Source organism: Papaver somniferum, chromosome 8, assembly GCF_003573695.1.
Source record: "Papaver somniferum cultivar HN1 chromosome 8, ASM357369v1, whole genome shotgun sequence".
In the NCBI taxonomy this organism is placed as follows: domain Eukaryota; kingdom Viridiplantae; phylum Streptophyta; class Magnoliopsida; order Ranunculales; family Papaveraceae; genus Papaver; species Papaver somniferum.
In genome coordinates, this window is record NC_039365.1 from 161,739,717 (window position 1) to 161,763,522 (window position 23,806).

The following is a 23,806-nucleotide window of genomic DNA, read 5'->3' on the forward strand; positions in this document are numbered from 1 at the left end:
TTCGGAGAGGAGAGTAACCTAATTAGGCAAAATCTCTTACGACCTCTTAGTTTAAAGTCTTCTTTGGGATTGAGAAGCTCTAGCGTGTACCGTTGGTGGGAAACTAGATAATTGCTGTTTATCTTTTGTTTTCATTGATTTGATTGACTAACGGTGGTTGAATTTTGATTGCACCTAGTTTGTTTATGCTTGAGAATCTTCTCTTCTGATATAAGATTCGCTCAAACTAGTTCAGAGTTTCGACAGGGATCTTTAGACTATTGTTAGTTCTAAAGACGATCTTGTGATAATCCATTGTTAAAAAATTCCGTTCTGTGCATGATTGATCACAAGAGATTCAAGTGATTGTGTGCAGGTTATTATTGAAGATCTAAGAAGATTTGAAGATGAAGAAGACATTGAAGATTTCTGATTTGTGGATTCATAATCTTTGGTGTGCACAATACTTGTTTCGGTAAAAGAGGATCCAATTAATAATCGGTTTATCCTTGTGATAGATTGGATTGATTAATTGAGTAGATCGACATCAACACAATTCTTTGGATTAACAGTGTTGTAATCTTAATCTTAAACAATTACTTCGGTTATTGAACATAAGATAGATCTAAGGACCTGACGAAGGAGTTTATGTTAAGATAAACAGAAGAGCCTTTGTCCGACTCATATCACTTGGTTGAATAGAGTTGACACCAAACAGATTTGTTGTTCCTTTACTGTTTGGAATGCGAACCAAATGAATTGTTCCAAGTACGTGACTTATTTATAAGTCGGAGGCGTTGGAATACAGAAGGAACTAGGTGAACTATAGGTTTAGTTTCTTGGTCTCAACTATACGAAGTTAGGTGTAATTTTGTGTAACGGCTTAATCCTGAGAGTATTCAATTCTGGACAAGGTCCCGGGGTTTTTCTGCATTTGAGGTTTCCTCGTTAACAAAATCTTGCTATGTCATTTACTTTATATTTCTACATTATAATTGTTTTATTATAATGAAAGTAAATTACCCAAACGTTAATTCCTATTTACTTGATAAGTGAATCCTATTGTGTTTGGTTAAGTCCGAAACTTTTTATCAAGTAACATACTCCGTTGTTGTATTGTATCGATCTCGTATCCATAGACGATCATAAGACGTGTGAATCGATTAGTTTTATCATATCGACTCAGTCTATAGACAATCACTTTCGGAGAAATGACTTATAGGTAGGAAAAGTTTTAGCTTGAGGTATATTTGGGTACCCTCGCCTTTTCACATATAAATAATTTTAGGGTTGTATTTAGATAATTACATAAATTGGAGGGTTGTGTTTAACCCTATTGAAGATTGTATTTAGTCACTGCCATTCTAATTTGTTGCTTCCCGAAAGGTAAGATATGCACCTTGACTGGTAAAAAAAAATCCTTTCACATAACCGTTTTTTCCAAAAAACTCTCTGCAAACAAATCTTCCTAAATCTTTGATTCTCCAAAATTGTACTCCTAATCTGTTGGATATTATCTGAATTATTCAGATATCCAATCAGATTTGGATACAAATAAATATTTCTATTAGTAGTTGTATTAAATAAAACATCGATATTCTATGTGATTTTAAAGTTTTTCCTGTTTCAGTTTCATTATTTCTCTCATGGTGTTCTCAAACCCATTAGAGATTTCTCATAGCCTTATAGGCCTTTCAGACGATTGTTACAATTATTTTAAGTACATCAAGGGCGATTTCTTCCGGCATGACGTGATTCTACATTCTCTTGAAGATCCATATATGGCAACCGGATTTGATTGTGATAATGGTGTTTTGTGCTTGTTACTCCCTTATGGGACAATTCCATCATAATGAAGAAAACAATGATGAAGAAAACAAATTCTTCAAATCCGAATAGCATAATAGCATAATTTTAATTCAAATGCCATCCCTCAAGTGTCATCAATTTCTGTTTTGAAATTCATGTATTTAGTACATTTGTATTAAAATTTAGTTATTATTGTGATATAAAAAGTCTGTATTTTATTATGTTTTCAATAAAGTATCTTAACATGATGTATACGATCTTTTTATATCAATGCAATTGAGAGGATCATCTCTTTCCTTCAAAAGAAAATGCACCTTGACCCAAATTTTGAGCCAAGTGTAATGGTCTTTTGACTAGCTCAAGATGGTACGCTGCTAAACATTTTATTTTTAATAAGTCTAGATTCACCGGGGGATGAAATCCCGTGAATCCACCGCATGATACAAAAATCATGGGGCCCACAGAAAAAAAAAAAACCCACCCTCTATTTTTCTCCAGGTGGGTTCCAGGGGTTTCTTTCACTCGGTGTGTTTCGCGGTGACAAATTCACGGCGTGTCTAGCACAACCATTTTACTTTACACGGAAACGAATCGACCAGTAACTCTATCCAGTCCCAATCACTATACTCTATCCAGTCTCGATCACTATTTCTCAAACCCTAATAAATCTCTAGTTCTCTTTGTATCCTCAAAAGTAATTTTCAAAAAAAGGGTGTTGATGGAAGTTTTCAACAGTCTACCGGGTGGAGATTACATCAGACATCTTAAGTCGTGTACCAACCGAGTCGGTTCTGGAATGCAAATCAGCGTAAAAGCCTGGAGAAGGATTGTTTCTCAACAATCATTCTCTCGCATTCACTTACAACATCTTAATCATTCTTCTAATGATGATTCCGATAAGAAAGGTTTTATTGCTTTAACTATGAATTCTAAGAGTATTAAAAGTTTACACTATTTTGAATATATCGAAAATCATGAATCAACAACACCCATTCAGAGAATTAGAAGGATAAATTTTACACCTCCATTGAAAAGATTTAAATTTGTTTGTTCGTGTAATGGTCTCATCTGTCTTTCTCAAGGCACATCTGTTTGTATTTGTAACCCAATCACCAGAGAATGTGTTGTGCTTCCAGAAATCAAGACAGATTGTGACAATGATCAGTATTTTGATAGGTTATTCGAATTTGGTTGCGTTTCTTTCACCAATGAGTACAAAGTTGTGGGAATACATGTGCTGAAGACCGAGTTTGTAGAAGTCCATATATACACTCTAGGCAGTGGTGTCAATGGATGGAGAAATTAATCCTCAATTTTGCATACGTACTCGGGAACAAGGTATCTTTTCCAATGAAGCTCTTTATTGGATGGGCTGCAAATTGGAAATGATTGTCACATTCGATTTGGCTGACGAAAAGTTCTGTGAACTTCTTTCACCACCTCCTTTGTCACCGGATAGTGATCGGATGGATAATGGTTTAGGGGTTTTGGATGTCTGTTTGTCTTTTCGTGATAGTCTATATATCGATAAAGCCGAATATTTTGACATATGGCTATTGAAAAAGAAGAATGATATTCATGACAAGAAAGAGGGAGAGGAATATCAGTCATTGGGTTGGAGTAAAGAGTTTAGGGTTGACGATGCCGAATTATTAGCCTATACAAAGAGTGATGGTCTTTTAAATTATGATGATGACTATCTTTACATTTATGAAACAAAAACTTTAACCTTGAAAAGTCTTGTGAAGTTTAAGAGTTGGATTCTTAAAGTATTACCTCACAAGAACACCTTAGTTTCTTTGAAAGAAATAGGGGAAGAACATATAAAAACAATGGAGTCGCTTGAAGTTGAGGAGACAAGAAGCCGTGATGATCCTTTCAAGCAGCTACAGGAGAATGCGAACTCTGAATACATATACTTATAAAATGGTAATCTTTATTGAGTTTTGTGAGTAATAGTCATATCATACTATATTTAATGAGTATCATTTTGAACTTGGATATAGTGCAACCTTTGAACCCGAATCCCTGATGTTATTGGCATTGTCTTAGCGAGTCATATGTTTTACGTTACATTTATCCTACATCATCAGTCCAAATTTTCAGCTGTATATGTTATTTTGGGTTATTGTATTTCATTTATCCAACAACTTAAAATCTATCTATAATTTTCTAAGAAGCATCCTAAATGCTGACAAATTAATAAGAATATGTTATGTATCCGATAAGAGGATGTAGTTAGAAGAACCGTCTTATAAATGCTGTAATAAGAACCCTATAAAAGGGAATGATGTTTATTGTTTTTATTATGGAATGAATATGAAAGTTTTAGAGATTCTCTCGCAGAGTTTGATTGCACTCTAACGTGATCACAGGAGGTTTTAGGAGTTTCCCTCGAAGAAAACTCAACTGTTACGCAAGCACGTAACAATTGGTATCGAGAGCAGGTTTGTCTTCCGCAAATTGTCGCAAAATAGTTAGTGATTGTTGTTTGATTATCAATTGTTTGGTCAATATATCAGTTAGAGTAAAGGGGAAGATTCGAAAGGATTTGATTTGGAATATTTGATGTATCTCTTTGTTTGATATGGTTGTTTTTCTTAAAACAATTTAATCTTCAGTGAAAGATAAGAAGAAAATATATCTTATTCTAATTTTTCTCCAAAAAAAAAAAAACAAAAAATCTTGCTTGGTATATATCCTGTTTGATTTTTTCAAACGTGTTTTCTTTCTAAAAGAATTGTATTTTCTCTTGGAAAACATATGTTCATAGATAATCCTTTTGCTAAAAAACTCTTCAACTTTGGTTGTGCGGTTTTGGTAGTGTTTGGGTTGACAATATAAGAACAAAAAATGGCGTATCATCAACACTATTCTGCAGATGTTTTGCAGCAAGTTTTTGATATCTTAATGGAAATGAAAGATGAACTCCATGATACGGCAGAATCAAGGAGAGCCCGAAGTGCTTATGATCATTCAATGGTTAAATTCCAAAAACAAGGATGTTGTTATGTAACTGATTTCTTTGATATCTTCAAAGAGAATAGTAAAGTATCATGTACTAAATTCGAAAATTCTATCGCATTTGATCTTGAAGATTTCTTTCCTATTTTTGATGAGGTTGATGAACCGATTGAAGAATCTACGAATCTCCACCAAGCACATTTGAATGAAGAAAACCAGTTTGCAGGAGCAATTCAAATAAAAACAACGTCAACCGGTTGGTACATATTTTCTTTCAGTGCTGCAGTACTTGGAGCGGTTAACAATCTCCATTTCATTAAAAGCCTTTCTTTGTTTATTGAAGTGATCAAGTTTAAAAAGAAATTATAAACATTATACTGGTTATTTTACTTGTTTATCTATAACCTTGAGGACAAGGTTGATTTTAGGTGGGAAGGAATGTTATGTATCCGATAGGAGGATGAAGTTAGAAGAGCCGTCTTAAAACTGCTGTAATAAGAAGAACCCTATAAGGGAATGATGTTTACTGTTTTACTTATGGCGAAGCAGCTACGATGTGGTCGGGCCACATCATGTGGCCCATCTTATTTGTTTGACATGTTTTGAAAAGTGTTAGTTTTCTTGTTATTTTGGGGGATTTAGAGGGGCTATTTTGTAGGTAACTAATTTTTCATGTCTTTTTGAGAGAAACAATACGATCTCTTTTTTGTTTAAAACTAATTTTACATACGTGTAAATAAGTTAAGAGGGGCCGCATATTCAAACGATGTGGCCCGACCACATTGTATCCGGGCGTAATTATGGAATGAATATGAAAGTTTGAGAGATTCTCGCAGAGTTTGATTGCACTCTAACGTGATCACAAGAGGGTCTTAGGAGTTTTCCTCGAAGAAAACTCAACTGTTACGCAAGCAGAATATTCATGAACTGGTTGCAATATGTGTAGCAGCTTGCTTTATTTTGCTCTTGCAGTTGTCATCATTGACTAGACACATAATTAGTCGACACGGTTTAGCATTTGCAATAGCTTGAGGTATTTTGCTTTTCCAGTAAAGATCATCTAGTTAGAATTCATTTCTATCTTCATCGGACCCTACAATAAATGGTTGCAAAATCGAAATCTTAATATACTGTTTTGAAGTCCAGTGACAAAAATGTTTTGAATACCGGTGAATTCCATAATGTGATAGTGAAGATTCATTGAGCTTCAGAAACATGGAAACTGAGAAATTGAAGCTCAACTACACTCGTTTGATTTTCTGGTTCTTGGAAGTGCAAACTTCTTATATTTGTCTACTGAGAAGAGCAAAGCTGGCTTATTGCACCAAAAGGTCAAAGCTCATAAATCCCATTGTAGAGCCAACAATTTTTTTTTTCTCTGAGACCTTCAGTGAACTGGATGCTTCTGCGGCTAAGCTTCAGAAAGCTTATAAGTGTTACTGGACTTGGAGAAATCTAGCAGATTGTGCAGCTGTAGCGGAGAAGCTTCGGTCAGCAGTTAACATCACTATTACCTTGAGCAATTATCATTTTTAGGATTTTTATGCTGATATCTTTCTTCAACATTGAGAAACCAGAAACCGTTGTTGATGATTGGCACGGGCAAGGACAAGTGCTACCAAGGACCAAGGTACTCCTAACTGATCATTTGGAATCAATGTTGGTCAAAAGAGGTTCCCTTCTTTCTGTGACAGGCTTGGTTGTCTAATCTTGTGGCTTACATTCTTGCCCTTTTGCAAATCATGCTTTTGTTCCTTTTCGATATAATTCCAAATTTCAGAAAATCAGTTCTGGTCAAAGAGTCGCATAAACATCACTGTACTTTTCATATTTCTTCCCATTGTTGCTGCATACAGTAAATAATCTATTAAAGCTTTTCACGTGAGTTGGATGGTATGTAGTAGTAATAATCGAAGGGAATTACAGTACCTTGTGTCGGAACTGAGGGACCCCTATGCGCCAGTCTTATTCAAGTGACAAGATAAAAACACACTAATTTCAGCAGCATAACCTGGCGACATGTTATTTCATTCTGTTCATAAGTGTATAATGACCAATTTTTTATTCTGAATGCTGCTGGGTGCAGGAGTTTCAAGAGCTGGCAGAAAAATGCCATTACAAGTTTCATGAACAAACAGAATATAAATATTGGCAAACCAAGCGACTTCAGTTGATGTTCCTGGATCCGGAGATACTTGCATTTTTAAGTGCTCTTCAATTTTTAAAACCAAGGTCACTAGTTGCATCTTGGTGTGTTTGTGACTAATGTTTACCTTTTAGTGTTTGGCTAAAAATTATATTTCAGTGACTATGCAAGTCTCGAACCTGTGACCTTCTAAAGGTAGTTATATGGTTGTCTCTCCCCTTATTCAGAGATATCTAGACCCTCATTTTCATTTCTTAGTCCCACACTGACTATACTGGGAAACAGACTGTGGTTTATAGGGAGTTGAATCGGCAAACTGGACACGACCTTACTTGAACAGGATCTGTTCTATAGGCTCGTACCTCTGTATCCTTGAGTTCTAAGGAGACGGGAACCTAAGTCTGGTTGATGAATCAGGACTGCGCGATCAGAGCGTGATTAATGGTCACAGGCCTATGATGTAGGCCTTGTGGCTGTAGATGATCGTTCTCAGCTTGGCTTTGGCCTGCTGTGATGATCGTGCGGTTGTCTGACAGACTCCAAAATCTTTTTGTTTGCCAAATATAAGTATTGACTTACAATAATGGAAAGCATCGTAATCAAACCACGAAATAGACATGTACACGACTAGTCCATTACTCCATCTAATAAAATACTTACAAATAACTATATGGATTGGGACTCATTCTCTGTGTATACATATTTCATTTTCAATGGTAAATTTCAACCCAAGACCAGGTACTGTGCGATTACTATTTCCTCTTTAAATAAATGCACGACTAATTGCTCAAAGCATCAATTCGCATTAGAACTAGATAGAGGCGAGCAGTTGACATTATAACACACATAATGGCGAATTCCGTTATCCCTGAGCATCACCGCAATCTTTGTTTCTCTCTTGCTTTCATTTCCTTCATAATTTTTACGGGTGCTCAGGTTGCTCCAAGTGTTATCGTGTTCGGGGACTCACTTGTTGATGTAGGTAACAATAACTTCCTTGCGCTGTCACTCGCCAAAGCTAACTTTCCTCATAATGGAGTTGATTTCGATGGAAGCAAGTCGACTGGGAGGTTCAGTAATGGCAAGAATGCTGCTGATTTTTTTGGTGAGTAAATCTATCAAAAAATTGAAGATATGTATAAATCCATGCATCTAATGTAACTTTTATACATTCGTTCTGGCAAGCTAGGCTTTTTGCATGCATGTGTTGCCATATGCTCTTCAAATTCTATAGCTAGCTAGCTAGGAAAACCGAAGTTTGATCGATCTACATATACATCTAATATATATTGATTTGTTATTTGATGGTTATGCAGCTGAAAAGTTAGAATTACAAACCTCACCGCCATATCTGTCAACTCAAAAGGAATCTTTTTTCTTAAAGAGAATTAAAAAGGATTCATTTTTCTTGAAAAGAATTAAAAACGATGAATCTAACGCCATAAAAGCAGTTCTTCAGAATGGGGGCATCAGTTTTGCATCAGGAGGAGCTGGAATCTTAAATGAAACAAACAAAATATTTGTAAGAATGTCTTAAGAAATTTTAATTTTATTTTGAACCGGTAGAGGAACCAAATCTTCCTCAGGTGTGGTGGATCTAAAGTTGATCTAACCATGATGTTAAATGTAGCTTGACATTGTTTGGGTTGAGCCATATGCAGGTACAATCCATTTCATTAGACGAACAAACAGAATTCTTCTCAAGTGTACATGGAGAGCTGGAGCAACAACTAGGAAAGCCTAGCGCAGCATCTTACTTGGCAAAGTCCATATTTCTCATCTCCATTGGTGGCAACGATATTATTGGTTACTCCAAACCCGATTCAGACTTGCCCGGTAAATACGGTAGTCCCCAGAAATACGTGGATACCTTAATGTTTACATTCCGACGCCAGTTAAAGGTGGGTTCGTATTTTCTTAATTTTCCAGTATCGAGCATCACCTTTTTCTTTTCTTCCTTTTTCATGATTTTTCTTCTCTTGTTTTTTCTATCTTACCAGCGGATGTTCGATCTAGGTGCACGCAAATTTGCCATTCTTGGAGCTGCAAAGACAGGATGTTGTCCATCATTGAGGAGGGAAACTGATTCATGCAATGAGGGAGCAAACTCCTTGTCTTTGTTGTTTAACGACGGCGTTGCATCACTGTTGCAAGAACTCAAGACACAATTAGGGATCAACTACTCCATCTTTTTATCTTACAATCTCGTTGAAGATTTCATTTCGAAGCCAGCTGAACACGGTAAACTGATCATACTCTATATAATATCAATGTTTGACATGCTTAAAACATTTTAGTTAACGAAATTTTCCCAGATAACTATAATTAGCAGAACTGCTTTTTGCAGGATTTACTGAGGTTCGTAGAGCTTGCTGTGGAGTGGGCGAGTTTCGTGCTGATGTTCCGTGCATACCAATTGCGGATTTATGTGACAAGAGAGACAGTCATCTGTTCTGGGATTTATACCATCCAACCGAGGCAGCTGCCGGAAAAGTAATAGATAGGTTTTTCAGTGGTACAGATGACAGATATGTTTTCCCTATCAATGTAAACCAATTAGTTGGAGTCGCTGAACCAACTTCCACTCCATAATAAGAGTATTGCTTGTATCCGAGATAATAACATGAGTTGTCCCGTTCGGAGTCATCCGTTAAATTTGGAACAATACAAAGAGCAGACATCTGCTTAAGTTCTAGCATGATTTATCTAACACTTCACATATAATGTGAATTTACTGGGTATGGTTTTGTATCTTGCATCTATGTTTTACACAAATTTATAGTCGTGCTAGAGATAATTATGCTACAAGAAGTTCCCACATAGTGCAGCCGGCCGCTGAGGTTCCTTTTTTTTTTCTAGTGTTGATATTTTCTTAAAGATAGAACAAAATACATTATTCCAGTACATATGCCTTTGCGTATGTTTTTTTTAAAATTGTAATGTCTTGGGGTCATGAGATGTGACCATTTCCGTATTTTAGTAAGTAGAAGAACGTAAGGGAAATTAGTGTTTAGTTGAGGAGTTGCTATTTCGAGTGCCTGCAATCACCAATCTGACAGCTTGAATGTGCTTATTAATTCTCAAATTCACCAAGTCTCCAGAAAAATCAAACCACAAGAATGTCCATGCTGTTAAATTGAACTAAAGTAGTCCAGACTCGGAAGCTTAGTACATGGGCGAATGAGCATTTAGGGTGCTTTCGTAGACGCATTTTGCACTTGCACATGGTGGTGGTGGCGGGCAGATGGGGGTGCTGAAAATGTGGTAATGATATTACAAGATGTATTATTACAATTGAGTATTTTCGATAACCTGTACAAACACAGGTGAGAGGTATTTATACAGAAATGTAATGACAGACAATAGTCAAGGTCAACAAGACTTGATCATAATATCTTAATACACCCTTCTCAAGTGTTACAGGCAAACAAGTAACAGTTGAAAGAAAAACAAAAAAGCAAATGCTCAGCAAGAGCAAACACTCAACAAGAGCTAACAGTCTTTAGTAAAGAAAAATAAAAGCTACAAGAGCTAACACTCAACAAGAGCCAGCAGTTGCAGTAGATATCAAATTTTATGAGAAGAAGTAACAGACTCAGTAATACTGGTTGAAATAGAAGCTGTAGTTGAAGGATGTAATAAATCTGAAGTAGAAGAAGAAGTAACCAACCCAGATATCAACCTTGAGAAAGTAGGAGAGCACAAACCCTTTGTAAACACATCTGCTTATTGATCTTCTGATCTCACATGAACAACTTTAAGAGTTTCATCTTCCACCAGTTCTCTTATTGTGTGGTAATCTACTTCCACATGTTTTGTCCTGACATGAAAAACAGGGTTAGAAGCAAGACAAATAGCACTCTGATTGTCACGGTTTATTTGCAGAGGATAAGAAATAGATATATGTAAATCTGCCATAATATAGGTGAGCCACTGTAGTTTTGCAGCAGCTGCAGTTAGGCATTTATACTCTGCTTCAGCTGAACTCCTTGACACTGTTGGTTGCTTCTTTGAAGACCAGGAAATAATAGAATTACCCATAAAGACAACATACCCAGAAGTAGATCTCCTTGTATCAGGGCAACCAACCCAATCTGAATCAGTGTATGCTAGTAAAGTGTGAATATCACCTTTGTGTAATGAAATTCCAGTCCCTAATGTTCCCTTTAAGTATCTTAAAATCCTCTTAACTAGTAACATATGTTGATCAGTTGGGGCATGCATGAATTGAGAGACATAGTTGACTCCAAAGCATATGTCTGGTCTTGTATGTGTAAGATATTGTAAGCTACCCACTATGGTTTTGTATTCTAGAGGATCTAACAGTAAGACTCCATCATGAACTGAACATCTCTTACTCTTGGATACTGGTGTGTCAACTGGTTTGCATTCAATCATATTGGCCTTTCTTAACAAATCTAAAGTATATTTCTGTTGTTTAAGAACAAAAGCATCATCTGATCTCGTGACTTCAATTCCCAAAAAATAATGAAGTTCCCATAAATCTTTCATAGAAAATTCTTTACTTAAAGCATCAATAAATGTATAAAGAAGAGTATCTGAATTTCTAGTAAGTAAAATATCATCTACATAAAGTAATAAGACCATCATATATGTATCTGTTGTGTAAGTAAACATGAAGTGATCATTTTTAGACTTCATAAATCCAAATTGAATTAAGAAAGTACTAAATCTATGGAACCAGGCCTTGGTGTTTGTTTTAGCCCATATAACGACTTCTTCAGATGACAAACATGATCTGGAAATTCGGGGTTAGTGAAACCAGGGGGTTGTTTCATATACACATTTTCAGATAGATATCCATGCAAGAACGCATTGGATACATCAAGTTGTCTAACTACCCATCCATTTGTAATAGATAGAGTAAGGACAACTCTAACAGTTGTAGTTTTGACAACTGGTGAAAAGGTTTCACCAAAATCTACTCCATCCTGATGATTGTAACCAAGTGCAAGCAGCCTAGACTTTAATATATCAGCGGTTCCATCAGCCTTAAGTTTCACTTTATAAACCAATTTACAACCCAGTGTATTCATGTGAGGTTCTGGCTTTACATAAGTCCATGTTTCATTCAATCTAAGAGCTTCTTCTTCTTCTTTCATGGATTCTACCCATTCAACAATCTTAGATGCTTTCCTATAAGATTTTGGCTCAGTAATAGTATTTAAAGAACAAACAAAAGCATTTGAGATGGGGTGTTTGACTGAATGACTTGAGACAAAATTAGGAAACTTTTTCGGTCTTGAAATTCCTGTCATTGACCTTGTTACAAAGAAGGGTTGAGGAATAAGAGTAGAAGGTGTAGAAGAAGTAATATCAGATAAGGGGGGAGATGATGGTAAAGAAGAAGAAGATGAAGTAGAAGATGCATAATAAAAAGAACTTTCGTCAAAAATTACATGGCGAGATATATGAACTTTCTTAGCAACTGGATCATAACATCTATAACCCTTATGCATAGGGCTATATCCAATAAAGAAACACTTAACATACTTTGGAGATAGTTTATCAGGTCTGTAATGACCAAGATAAGGAAAACATGTGGAACCAAAAACACGTAAAATCGAATAATCAGGAGAAATTTGAAAAAGCATTTCATAAGGAGATTTCATATGTAAAACAGGAGTAGGAGTCCTGTTAATGAGAAAAGTTGCAGTAAGAAAAGCATCATACCAAAAACTTTTGGGACATGAAAAATGAAATATAAGTGTATTTCCCATCTCTGTGATATGTCGATGTTTTTTTGTTCTGCCAAACCATTTTGTTCTGGCGTATTTGGACAAGAAAGTCTAAGATGAATGCCTTTTGAGTCAAGAAATTGTTTAAAAACTCCTTTTGCAAGTTCACAAGCATTATCTGTTTGAAACCAAAGAATTTTTGTTGAGAAAAGATTTTCAGTGAGGGTTTTGAAATGTGTAAAACACTCTAAAGCATCATCTTTTAGTTTCATAGGATAAATCCAGTGAAATCTGGTTGCATCATCTATGAAAACAATATAGTATTTGTAACCAGCAAGAGAAGATATTGGGCATGGTCCCCAAACATCACAGTGAATAAGAGAAAAGGGTTGAGATTCATGAGATTTTGAAAGATAAAAAGGAAGTTTTCTACTTTTCACAATCTGACATGGATGACAAAGATTTTCAGAAGTGTTATGTTTCAATGAAATAGACTTGTTAGAATTCAAATGTTGTAAAAAAAATTTAGCTAGATGGGTGTCCAAGTCTATTGTGCCAAAGAGATGAAGATACAATCATAGAGGAGAAGGAAGTAAACTGATTATTGGAAGTGAGACAAATTTTTTATTGGATACAAGTTATTTACCATTTGTACCTGAGACAAAACTATATGGGAAGTTAAATATCTAATTTCATAATTCCATGGATCAAACACAAAATAGCAGCAATTTTCCCTAGTGAACTGAGCTACGGACAATAAGTTCTGAGCTAATTCTGGAACTAGTAAGACATTCTCCAGTTGAAAACTAGCAGTAGAAGTATTTAATGTAGAACAACCAGTCATGGATATTGAGAGAGCCTTACCATTGTCTACGACCACTTTGTCGGATCCAAAATACGCAGAAGTATGATGCAAATTGGCTTGATCACCAGCATGTGTCGAGAAGCTCCAGAATCTGAAATCCATGTAGAAGCAGCAACAAAAGGATCATCACACATATCAGCTGAATTAACCTGATAACCACTAAAAGCTTGTTTTGTATTTTGCACATTTGCACTATTTGAGGACTCAGTATTAACTGGTGGATGATAGCGCAAAAAGCATCTATTTGCCCAATGTCCAGTCTTTCTACAAATCTGACATTCTACTATTGAAAAATCCACAAAAGGTCTTCTAGTAGCACCATCAGTCACATCTCCACTAGAACTAGTAGAACCAACTCCACTTTTGAATGATGAAGAACCATTATTTCTTGTATTTGAACAATTCTTTGAATTTTTAGGTTTACCCTTGCCATTTTTGCCACCATTATATGTATTCTTCCCATAAAAGGTTATAGAATTAGAAGTATCAAAGGTAGAACCTGTTTCCTGAGATTGATGTTGATCTTGTAACCATTGTTCATGAGTCAGTAAGCATGCCTTCAATTCTCCAAAATAATAACGTGTTTCTCGATTTTGAGCAGCTATAACAAAAATATCATATTCTCTACCCAAACCATTCAATACATACATTAGAATATCCGCATCAGACACCCTATCATTGATAGCAGCTAAAGTATCTGTAATTGACTTTAAATTGTGCAAGAAAACATTTATAGATTGAGACCCACGTTTTAACCCATGTAACTGAGTCCTAAGAATGTTTCTTCTTGCACCAAATTGATACCTAAAACTTGACTCGAGATATTGCCATATTTGCCTAGTCGAAGTCATTCCAAGAACATCACCAGAAATTGTAGGTGTAAAAGTAGCCTTAAGACAACTTACAAAAAATCTGTCTGCTTTCCTCCAATATACCCAGATGAAAATGACCCTTTGTTCCCTTTACTCGGGTTGGGTGGTTTTGGGCGAGAGCTAATCGCACCGTTAGACCGTGAGTGCTGCATACATTTGATGTCCCGCCGGCGTGGCCAGACCGCCTCAGCGCCCTTGTTACCAATGGGAACACTCTTCGCTCGACCCTTCTCGATGCCGATAGTTCGGATTTCCATCTCGTTTTTAATCTACGCATTAGTCCGCTTCCACGATGACATCCCTACCCTGTACATTCCGCCCGACCGATGTTGTCCAGTTCGGGACAGCCGTTCAGGCTTAGTCCATCGAGCCGATGTTCCGGATTAATACTTTGAACACCATTAACAGATACCTCAGAAGGAGGTTCAACTATTTCTCCATTCACATAACCATAAAGATCGGTTGAGATTAATACATACTCAAATTGATCACGCCATAACAAGAAATTTGTATGATCTAATTTGTGTGAGATGAAATTACCAATGTTATTGAACGTAAGAGGAAATTATCCAGAATCTCCATGAGATGAAGTATCAGAAGCGGAAGGTAAAGAACCACCATCTTGATTAAATTGTTGTTGATGTTGTTGTTGTTGAACATTATTCATCATTCCTCTAGTATTCGGCATGAGGTTGAATTAGAGAAGGATAATGTATGGGTGTAAATGTGTTAAAACGTATTGAAGATCCCTAAATTCCAAGAAGTGAGAGAAGACCAGAAAATTGTTGAGACTTGTTTGATCTAATCGTGATTGAATCACTCTGTAAGAAAGACGTATTGAAAACTTATTAATTTCAGAGAAAAACCCAGATCGACCTCAATGATACCATGAAAATGTGGTAATGATATTACAAGATGTATTATTACAATTGAGTATTTTCGATAACCTGTACAAACACAGGTGACAAGTATTTATACAAAGATGTAATGACACACAATAGTCAAGGTCAACAAGACTTGACCATAATATCCAAATAGGTGCCATGATGGTGTGAAACAAAAATGTCTAAAATTTGGTTCCAAAAATTATAAAGTTGGTCTTAATTAGCGAACCAACTCTAGTTCAATCCTTAACCAAATTAATACTATTAATCAAATTGATACGAAGTATTTTCCCTGTCTTGCGATTGATAAACATACACCAATTTGGATCTCATTTTAGTCCATTTTGGCTGGGCTTGGGCATATGTTGTACCTTCTGAAAAGGAAAATTAGGCGCATGCCCAAAAAAATAATATTCTCATTGTCAGGCCCACAATTAATTTAAGATACCGTGACACCCAAAATTATCCGAAATTATTAAGAATCAATACATAACTCGTTATGCATACTATTTTTTCAGGCATAACTCGTTATGCAGCCTAATTTTTCAGGGGTATAATTGGCTACGCAACTTGGATATATATCTAAAAATTCGCGCCTTGAAATTTTACAAATTTTATATCGTTGGAAATGTTTTTAAGAAAGCTACGGAACGAGCACAAACAACAATATCAAATTTTTGTTTTTCACGAAAAAATCGGAGGTGATCATCATTTTAGGAAATTTTTTCGAAAACTGACTACATAACCATTATGAAGGCACCAAAAAAGATGCATAACACATTCTGCAGACGCATAACGAATTATGTAACCATGTTCTCGACTGCATAACAAATTATGTATCGGCATAACAAAGTTATGCATCTATAACAAGTTATGTAACCATTGTTTTGGTTGATTTTAGTGCGTACATAAAAATGAAGCATAATGCAGTATGCATCAATATTTAGGGATGCATATCAGGTTATGCATCTATTTTCTCGATGCATAATGCATTATGCAGTCATATTTTCGGATGCATAACAGGTTATGCATCCATTTCCACGAATGCATAACATGTTATGTAGATATTATTGTAGGTGCATGACAAGTTATGCAACCTTATTTTTTGTTGGTTTCAATACTAAGAAAAAAGTCGTTGCACAACGTGTTATGCAAACCATTTTCGGGACTGCAAAACAAGTTATGCAACAACTTTTGTAGATACATAACATGTTATGCATCCATTTTCATAGCTGCATAACAGGTTATGCATCCACTACCGCACCTGCAAACTCCCATTATGTACACACCCATTGCAAACCAACAGCAACACCATCACTCCTATTTCTCCACCTGCAAACACCCATTATGCACATACCCATTGCAAACCAACAACAACACCATCACTCCTATTTCAGTTACCACCATGAACTACAAACACAAATACCAGTATTAGCATCGTCTACCTAAAGTACCCAAATTAGATCCACCATCTCATTGCTCCCTCAACTGCAATCATTTCTTATTTCGGATACCACCATGAACAATAAACACAACTTCTCTCTACTCCTCGCAGATATTTGCCCTTTAAAACTCTCAACAAACACAACTTCTTTCAGTTCCAGTATCCAACATCCTGAACTAATACCACATGCTCGTTATTTCTTCTCCCTTTTCCCATTGATGTTGCAGCTTCAAAACTCATTCAGGCATACCTTGTCTGCGTGTTTTGCTGGTGGTACCGAATATGACCTTCTTTTATACTTCTTAAACTACAATATCAGCATGGTTAACTCATTGATGCAATTAATCGATATCAAACAACAAGTTTGACTAAGAAAACCTAATCAAGACACTTTCTGGGAAACAAAAACCAACAAAGAACTACAGACTACAAAAGTTAAAGGATAAACCTTTCAATTGCTTGTCAAATTGGGTTAGATTCTAAAATCTCCAGAATTTCAACATGTGTAGATATCAGTCAATCCCAATTTGATTTCCATTTGTTTGATACAAGATCAGAAATTTTATAACGAATAAAAAGTAAAAAAGATACGAAAAATAACATACACTAGTAATTCAAAAGTTCGATGAAAATTAGATCTAAAATAAACTAAGCAACATCCGTTCACAAGAAAAACAAGTACAAATTGTATAAGAGATTCGATACTTCTTGTACATAATAATTAATCAGGAGAAAAAAAAAACCAGAGAAAAAGAAAACCAAGTACTGAAATTCCATCAATTTGCTTTTAAAGATTATCTAACCTTTTAATGGTGTTTACTCCTTCGTAGTCCGTTAATCTTTCTGGTTCGTGGGATCCCTTAACTGAATCAACATCAGATTTACACCTTGTCCAAACCTTATTAGATCTCGCCTCCAACCCTCGTACTCATGGTTTGACATAAAACTAGAATTTTACCTGACAAATAAACTCCATGAACCAGAAAGATTATAATTTCTTCATTGATTAAAAGAGAGAAACAAGATTTACACTTAAGGGATACATGGAAAACTGAAAAGCAGAATTTTTAGAAAATATGGGTTTAGGAGTAATTTTTTCTCCAAAAATAGGGGCGCGCCTGAAATTTACTGCCCGTGAATTTCACAGTGGAGAAAAACTGAAAAATCCCTGTAGTTTTCACTTCTGAAAAGACTCCTTCCCTAACCAAAAAGAAAAAAATTATAAGCAAGTGTACAATTTTGTTTGTACGCGTTCAAGGAACTGCCAAACTTCTTGCCGACCGATTCTAAGTGATGGGACGGAGTGGTAAATAGTGAAGAAGAAGGACAAAGTTAGGAAGGAAACTCCTATTTTAGACCCATATGATTAGGGGTGTGCAACGGATGGACGGTTGCGGATTAGGAGTCACCCGTAACCAAACCGTCAAAATTGCGGATTTGGAAAATTGAACCGGACCGGCCCAATCATCCGTAGATTTGACCACTGCAGATCAGGGGAATAATCGCGGATTTAGGTAAAAAGAAAAATAATCTTAGAACACCAAGCTTTTCTCCTGATGGATAGGCAGTATGAGGAGGATGCGATCCATGACAAAACCAACCGCAACTAAATCCGTGGATTTAGTAGTTTTATGAAATGTTCATTTCTTAAACAGCAGATGGAGATGTCATTCCACGTAAGGACTCGGTAGTCAGTCCATGAAGATTACAGTGGTGATACACTGTAGCATTTTATCACAACAACAACATAATTTGGCGGTTTGATTCATTGAAGTTTATGGACTGGATTCATTCCAAAGAGCCGACAAGAACAACAACAACTAAGGGTTTGGGAGTTTATTTGGTTCTCGATTCGATGGCGTTGATCAGAAGTACTGGAGAACAATTAAGTGGCAGCAAACATGGTGCAATATAGCTATGGAAGGAAGCTAGAAATCAGCGAGGATACATCTCTTCAAGCAAGGAAAACTTCCTGCAACCTGTTTGTAAGAAGGCCTAGAAGAAATTAGGAATCAGTGGCTGGAATAATAGCCAGCAGTGGTGCCGATTGTGCAGGCTAGATGGATTTTTAGAGTTCAGTCATGAGTAGTGATTTAATAAACTTGGCAGTTAGGGAGGTGATGCATAAACAGAAAATTGAGGATTGATGCTTTGATCGGTGTTGGCTGGATTTAGTAGTTTTATGAAATTCCTTCGCTATCCTACGGTGCGGATAAATCTGCGGAGTTATAAAACCAACCGCAACCAAACCGCTAGACCTTGCGGATTTGAAAATTTACCCGTGATCGACCTATAAACTCTGGCAGATTGGTGTTCACCCGTAATTTTACGGACGATTACGGATGAAATCCACGGTTCCGGATTGTATGCGCACCCCTGCATATGATTCAGAGCCGTGTGAACATCTAATGATTCAAATGTCTGAAACATTTAGGTGAGAAATGATTAGTCGGCTGTTAACACAGGATTAGTAATTAACTGACAATTGACAGTTCAGATTGGGTTAAATTATTGGAATTTTTGAAACAAAATATAATATTTACACCAAAAATTGCCCATATCCCCATACCATTGTTGCACCTACCATGTTGTAAGCCTATAAACAAATAGCTCATGATTGTGAGCAAAAATCTCAGTTGTTGATTCCAAGTTTAATTTTCTCTTATTATACCAACCAGAACCGGCATTTATTTAATTGTGAGACGTGTAATTGGCTTACGATTTATAAATTCCCTTCTGACTTGTGTTGCACTCATTGGTATTTTTGGTGGAATATTAAACTAAGTTCAAGATAACTTCAATTTCATTACATTAACAATATCTTATGGGATATGAAATCCCTCGAAACTAGGCTAGTAATATGGATGGAGAAATAATAATACAACTGGGAGGTGTCTTAAGATCTGTCATGTCGCGCGTCTAACAAGGAACGTGATTGGGTTTTCTAATCAGGAGGCGGAGAGGAGGTGTTCCATCAATCAATTTTATATATCTAGGCGTCGTTGATCGGAATTCATTCAAAGTTGCACCGACGTTCAAACCGTGTAGAAAAGACATATATGGACAAACAAACAATAATTGTCTTGTAACTTGTTACTCTGCTCGTAGTTGCTTCTAAGTTTTGAACTTTATCTTGATATTGTTCTAATTTCCACTCTCTGAAGTCAGATGTAGGCCGTAGCCATATGATAGTCTCGCAACAGAAGAATATAAAAATATCGCTAACAGAATGAAGTACACATCTGGGACCCACTGAACTCAATAGGAGAGATGACTTCTATAATCGAATGGATTGGACGACATTTCTCTCTAAGTTTGTCCACTCCAGACCATGTTTCTCTGTTTTTGTATTGGCTTAAACTCTCCCAGGGCCGGAGATATTTGGCAGCCCGGTATCCCTCAGAAACCAGAGCCGGATTGATACAATGGGGACAGGTTGACCTCAAACTAAAAAAATCTGCACTCTTGTATGTGTATGGTTAGATGGGCACGTACGTGCTGTCACCATTAATGGGGAAGGAAAGACTAATAAAAACATGATTCTAAATTAATCACTACTCGTCATTGCAACTGGAGTTCACACTTGTTCTCTCATAATTGTTGACTTATCTTAATACCCGTAGTTGCCAGATATTCGGCTTTCACATACACTCGAATTCTTAGCTTCAGCTAATTACTCCATGCCCATAATAATTCAGTCTCCCATGGATGCAATGTATATATATATAGGTGCATATATGCAATCATGAAGCACACAGATAAAAGAGAGCTAGCTAGAGTCTGAGAGAGATAGAGAGTTACAATTAAGCTTCAATACTTGATTGAGAAATGGCTTATTACAACTCTCTTCTCTATTTCTGTATTATCTTCTTCATATTCAACTTCAATACGATTATTACACAAGGAATTGGCCATGTTCCAGCAGTTATTGTATTTGGAGACTCGCTTGTTGATGTGGGTAACAATAATCACTTAGAGTTTTCCATTCTTAAATCTAACTATGCTTATAATGGTGTCGATTATCCAAATCGGAAAGCAACTGGAAGGTATAGCAATGGAAAGAATGCTGCTGATTTCTTTGGTAAGTACAACTGACGAAAACAAATGAAAGTAGTCACTGTTTGAAAAGCTAAAATGAAGTTTGGGTTATATGTGTGTCATTAATAAAATTTTGGCTCTTACTGTGGACAGCTGAGAATTTAGGATTAGCGACATCGCCACCGTATCTCTCCATTAAATCAGCTTCGAACAAGGTCAAGGTGTTGCTCGATCAGGGTGGAATCAATTTTGCATCAGGCGGAGCCGGAATCTTCAATGAAACATTAAACAAACTATTTGTAAGAAACACAGTGTCATTATTTATCATCTCTTTAGGGTACACGATCATATATGTGTATTTTTGCTTAGAAAAATGTTACTGTATCTCGCGCTAGTACTAATTTCAGATTTTGCATACATTTTTCGAGCAGAAACAATCCATTTCACTCAACGAACAGATATCAAATTTTAAAACAGTGCACGGAGAGCTGATGCAACAACTAGGAACCGTTGAAGCGCAAACGTACTTGGCAAAATCTGTGTTTCTTATTGCAATTGGTAGCAACGACATTCTTGACAAATTCCAACTTGTTGATTCGATCCTGGGAAAAGAACCAGCTGGTGATCATCAGTTCATAAACTCTTTGATGGTTATACTGAAAAGCAAATTGAAGGTATGTATATAAAGACTTCCAGCTTTCCTTGCTCAGTTCTTTTCTTTTCTTTTTTCTGTTTTCATTTTTAATCCCAAATCAACTTTCGTTATTGTGCATCTATCTACACAGATGATTTACAATCTTGGTGCACGCAAATTTGCCGTGGTTGGACTCGGTTTGATAGGGTGTTGTCCAAAACTAAGGAGCGATAATCCTAAAGGGGAGTGCAATGAGCGAGCAAATTACTGGTCTGTTCAGTACAACAAAGCTGTTAAATCACTCTTGCAAGAACTCAAAGAAGAGCTTCCGGACATTCACTATTCCTTGATAAACACTTACGATATCATGGTTGATTTCTTACAACAACCAGCTCATTATGGTAATGTCATTCTATTTCTTTTCCGCGAAATCAAGCTTAAATAGTTCATATATTCAGTATGAGGCACAAATAATAATACTTGGAAATGTTTTTCAATCCATAACAGGGTTCAATGAGGTAAAATCAGCTTGTTGTGGAGGGGGGAAATTTAGAGCACAAGTTCCATGCCTAGCACCAATAGCAGTGTGCTGTAAGAATAGGAGAGACCATCTATTCTGGGATCTATACCATCCAACTGAAGCGGCTGCTAAAATAATTATGAATGAATTCTTTATGGGCACAGAAAAGTATGTGTACCCTGTTAATGTAATGCAATTACTTGAATAAATGGGATTGACTACTGATAAAATGTAATTCAATATACTCAATGTGATCATTTTACATGTCGATGAAAAGAAAGAATAAAGTTTATATGGAGACGGAAAGAATTTATTTTGTGTTGTGTTATGAGACTTGAGACTAGGGCTGTTCATGGTCGGTTTTGGTTCGGTTTCTAGCCAAACCAAAACCGAAACCAATATTATTGGTTTCTAAAAATCTAAACCAAACCAATCCATTAACCATTGGTTCGGTTTCCAAATGGTTCTAGTTGGTTTCGGTTTGTCCCAGTGGTTTTTGGTTAACCAATAACTATGTCAAACCAAAAAAAAAATACACAAATTTACAGATAAAAAAATCGTAGTTGCCGATAGTATTGGTTTACACAAACATACAGACAAAAAAAATAAAAAATAAAAGATATCAAGAATAGTTAAAGCTTACTCTAATTCTAGAGATCAAAAGAAGATATATAATATATCTTAATTTAGTTATTGACAAATAAAAAAGAAGGAAGACGGGAAGAAAAAAGTCGAGTAGCAGCAGCTGTAGTTGGGGGTGGAGAAGGGAGGCGGCTGAGAGAAGGAGAAAGAGAAAGAGGGAGAGTATCATAATGAAATATTAGATTTAGGGTTTCTATTTATCCTCTAAATCAATGGGTAGAATCTAATACTTGTAAATCGACGGTAGAAACTAAGTTTAAAAATTAATCGGTTTTCCAATGGTTTTTGGTTCGGTTTTAGAGGTCAAACCAAGCCAAAACCAACACTATCGGTTTTCCACTTTCTACACCGTAACCAATCCATTAGTAAATGGTTCGGTTTGGTTTCTTCCTAATTGGTCTGGTTTGGTCCGGTTCCAGCGGAAAACCGAAACCATGTTCAGCCCTACTTGAGACTGATTTATAGGTGATCGATATAATTGTGATACAAAAGCGTATACTACGACGTATCATCAACTGATTACCGAAAGCCTAAGCTGTTGTCGCACGTTCCAAAATTGTGACAATTTGACTCTCATTGTTGTAATGTTTGGGAACATAATTTGGTTCGGATGGTTTTGTTTCGCAATGCAGAATAGATCCTCCTCTTTTCTTTCTTCTCTATGCCTAGATATTTATTAGTAGTGAAAAACACTAGAACCCCTACTATATGCGTTCAATATATAGAAGCCCCATTAAATGGATCTTTCACTGTCAACTCCATTCTTTCACATTTTGATATTTCTAGGCCCAAAACTTTAAATTTCAGGGCTTATTAGTAAAGCATATTTTCAATAATTCCAGAAAGGCCCTTTAGTATATATAGTTAATAAAACTAGGTTTAGTTTTCAGTTTCAGTTTCATTTTCTTTTTCACTTTCTCTCTCTTTCTCTCTCTCATTTTTATTGCTCTCTCTCTCTTGGACGAAGAAACAAGCCGAGAACACGATTTCTAGTCGAAATTTTCAGTGAGAAGTGATTTCAGAACTTAGATTTAAGCTTTACAAACAAAGATCCTGATTATCTAATCATAAATTTGAAATCAACATCAGTTGTTCTTTGGAGATTCAATGAAAATCAATGGATAATCATCATCAGCAGGAACTGAATCTGAAGATTCTCTTAGAAAATCAAATCGAACAGGTAAAATTTCAACTCAATCGGTTGATTTAATTCTTAGATTTCGATTTTTAATTTCTGAAAATTTATTTGGGAAACTTTAATAGTTTGATTTCAGTTCAAATATGTTACTGAAATCATAATCAAAGTTGGA

General features: G+C 36.0%; 2 protein-coding genes and 1 non-coding gene across 3 annotated transcripts; all 3 read left to right on the forward strand.

Annotated features, from left to right (window-relative positions):
• Window positions 1-7,220: 7,220 nt before the first annotated feature.
• On the forward strand, window positions 7,221-7,437 carry LOC113307375. The gene has a single exon (XR_003339152.1). It is a non-coding gene; the product is annotated as a small nucleolar RNA U3 (small nucleolar RNA).
• Window positions 7,438-7,715: 278 nt separating this feature from the next.
• On the forward strand, window positions 7,716-9,600 carry LOC113306756 (GDSL esterase/lipase At5g55050-like). Its single transcript, XM_026555666.1, has 5 exons — window positions 7,716-8,003; window positions 8,215-8,420; window positions 8,560-8,799; window positions 8,899-9,139; window positions 9,246-9,600. The coding sequence occupies exons 1-5, from the start codon at window positions 7,748-7,750 to the stop codon at window positions 9,488-9,490; spliced, it is 1,188 nt and encodes a 395-aa protein (XP_026411451.1). The 5' UTR covers window positions 7,716-7,747; the 3' UTR covers window positions 9,491-9,600.
• A 10,692-nt stretch (window positions 9,601-20,292) lies between these two features.
• On the forward strand, window positions 20,293-22,167 carry LOC113306592 (GDSL esterase/lipase At5g55050-like). The gene is made up of 5 exons (XM_026555523.1): window positions 20,293-20,743; window positions 20,854-20,999; window positions 21,132-21,374; window positions 21,486-21,735; window positions 21,842-22,167. The coding sequence occupies exons 1-5, from the start codon at window positions 20,491-20,493 to the stop codon at window positions 22,060-22,062; spliced, it is 1,113 nt and encodes a 370-aa protein (XP_026411308.1). The 5' UTR covers window positions 20,293-20,490; the 3' UTR covers window positions 22,063-22,167.
• The last annotated feature ends 1,639 nt before the right edge of the window (window positions 22,168-23,806 follow it).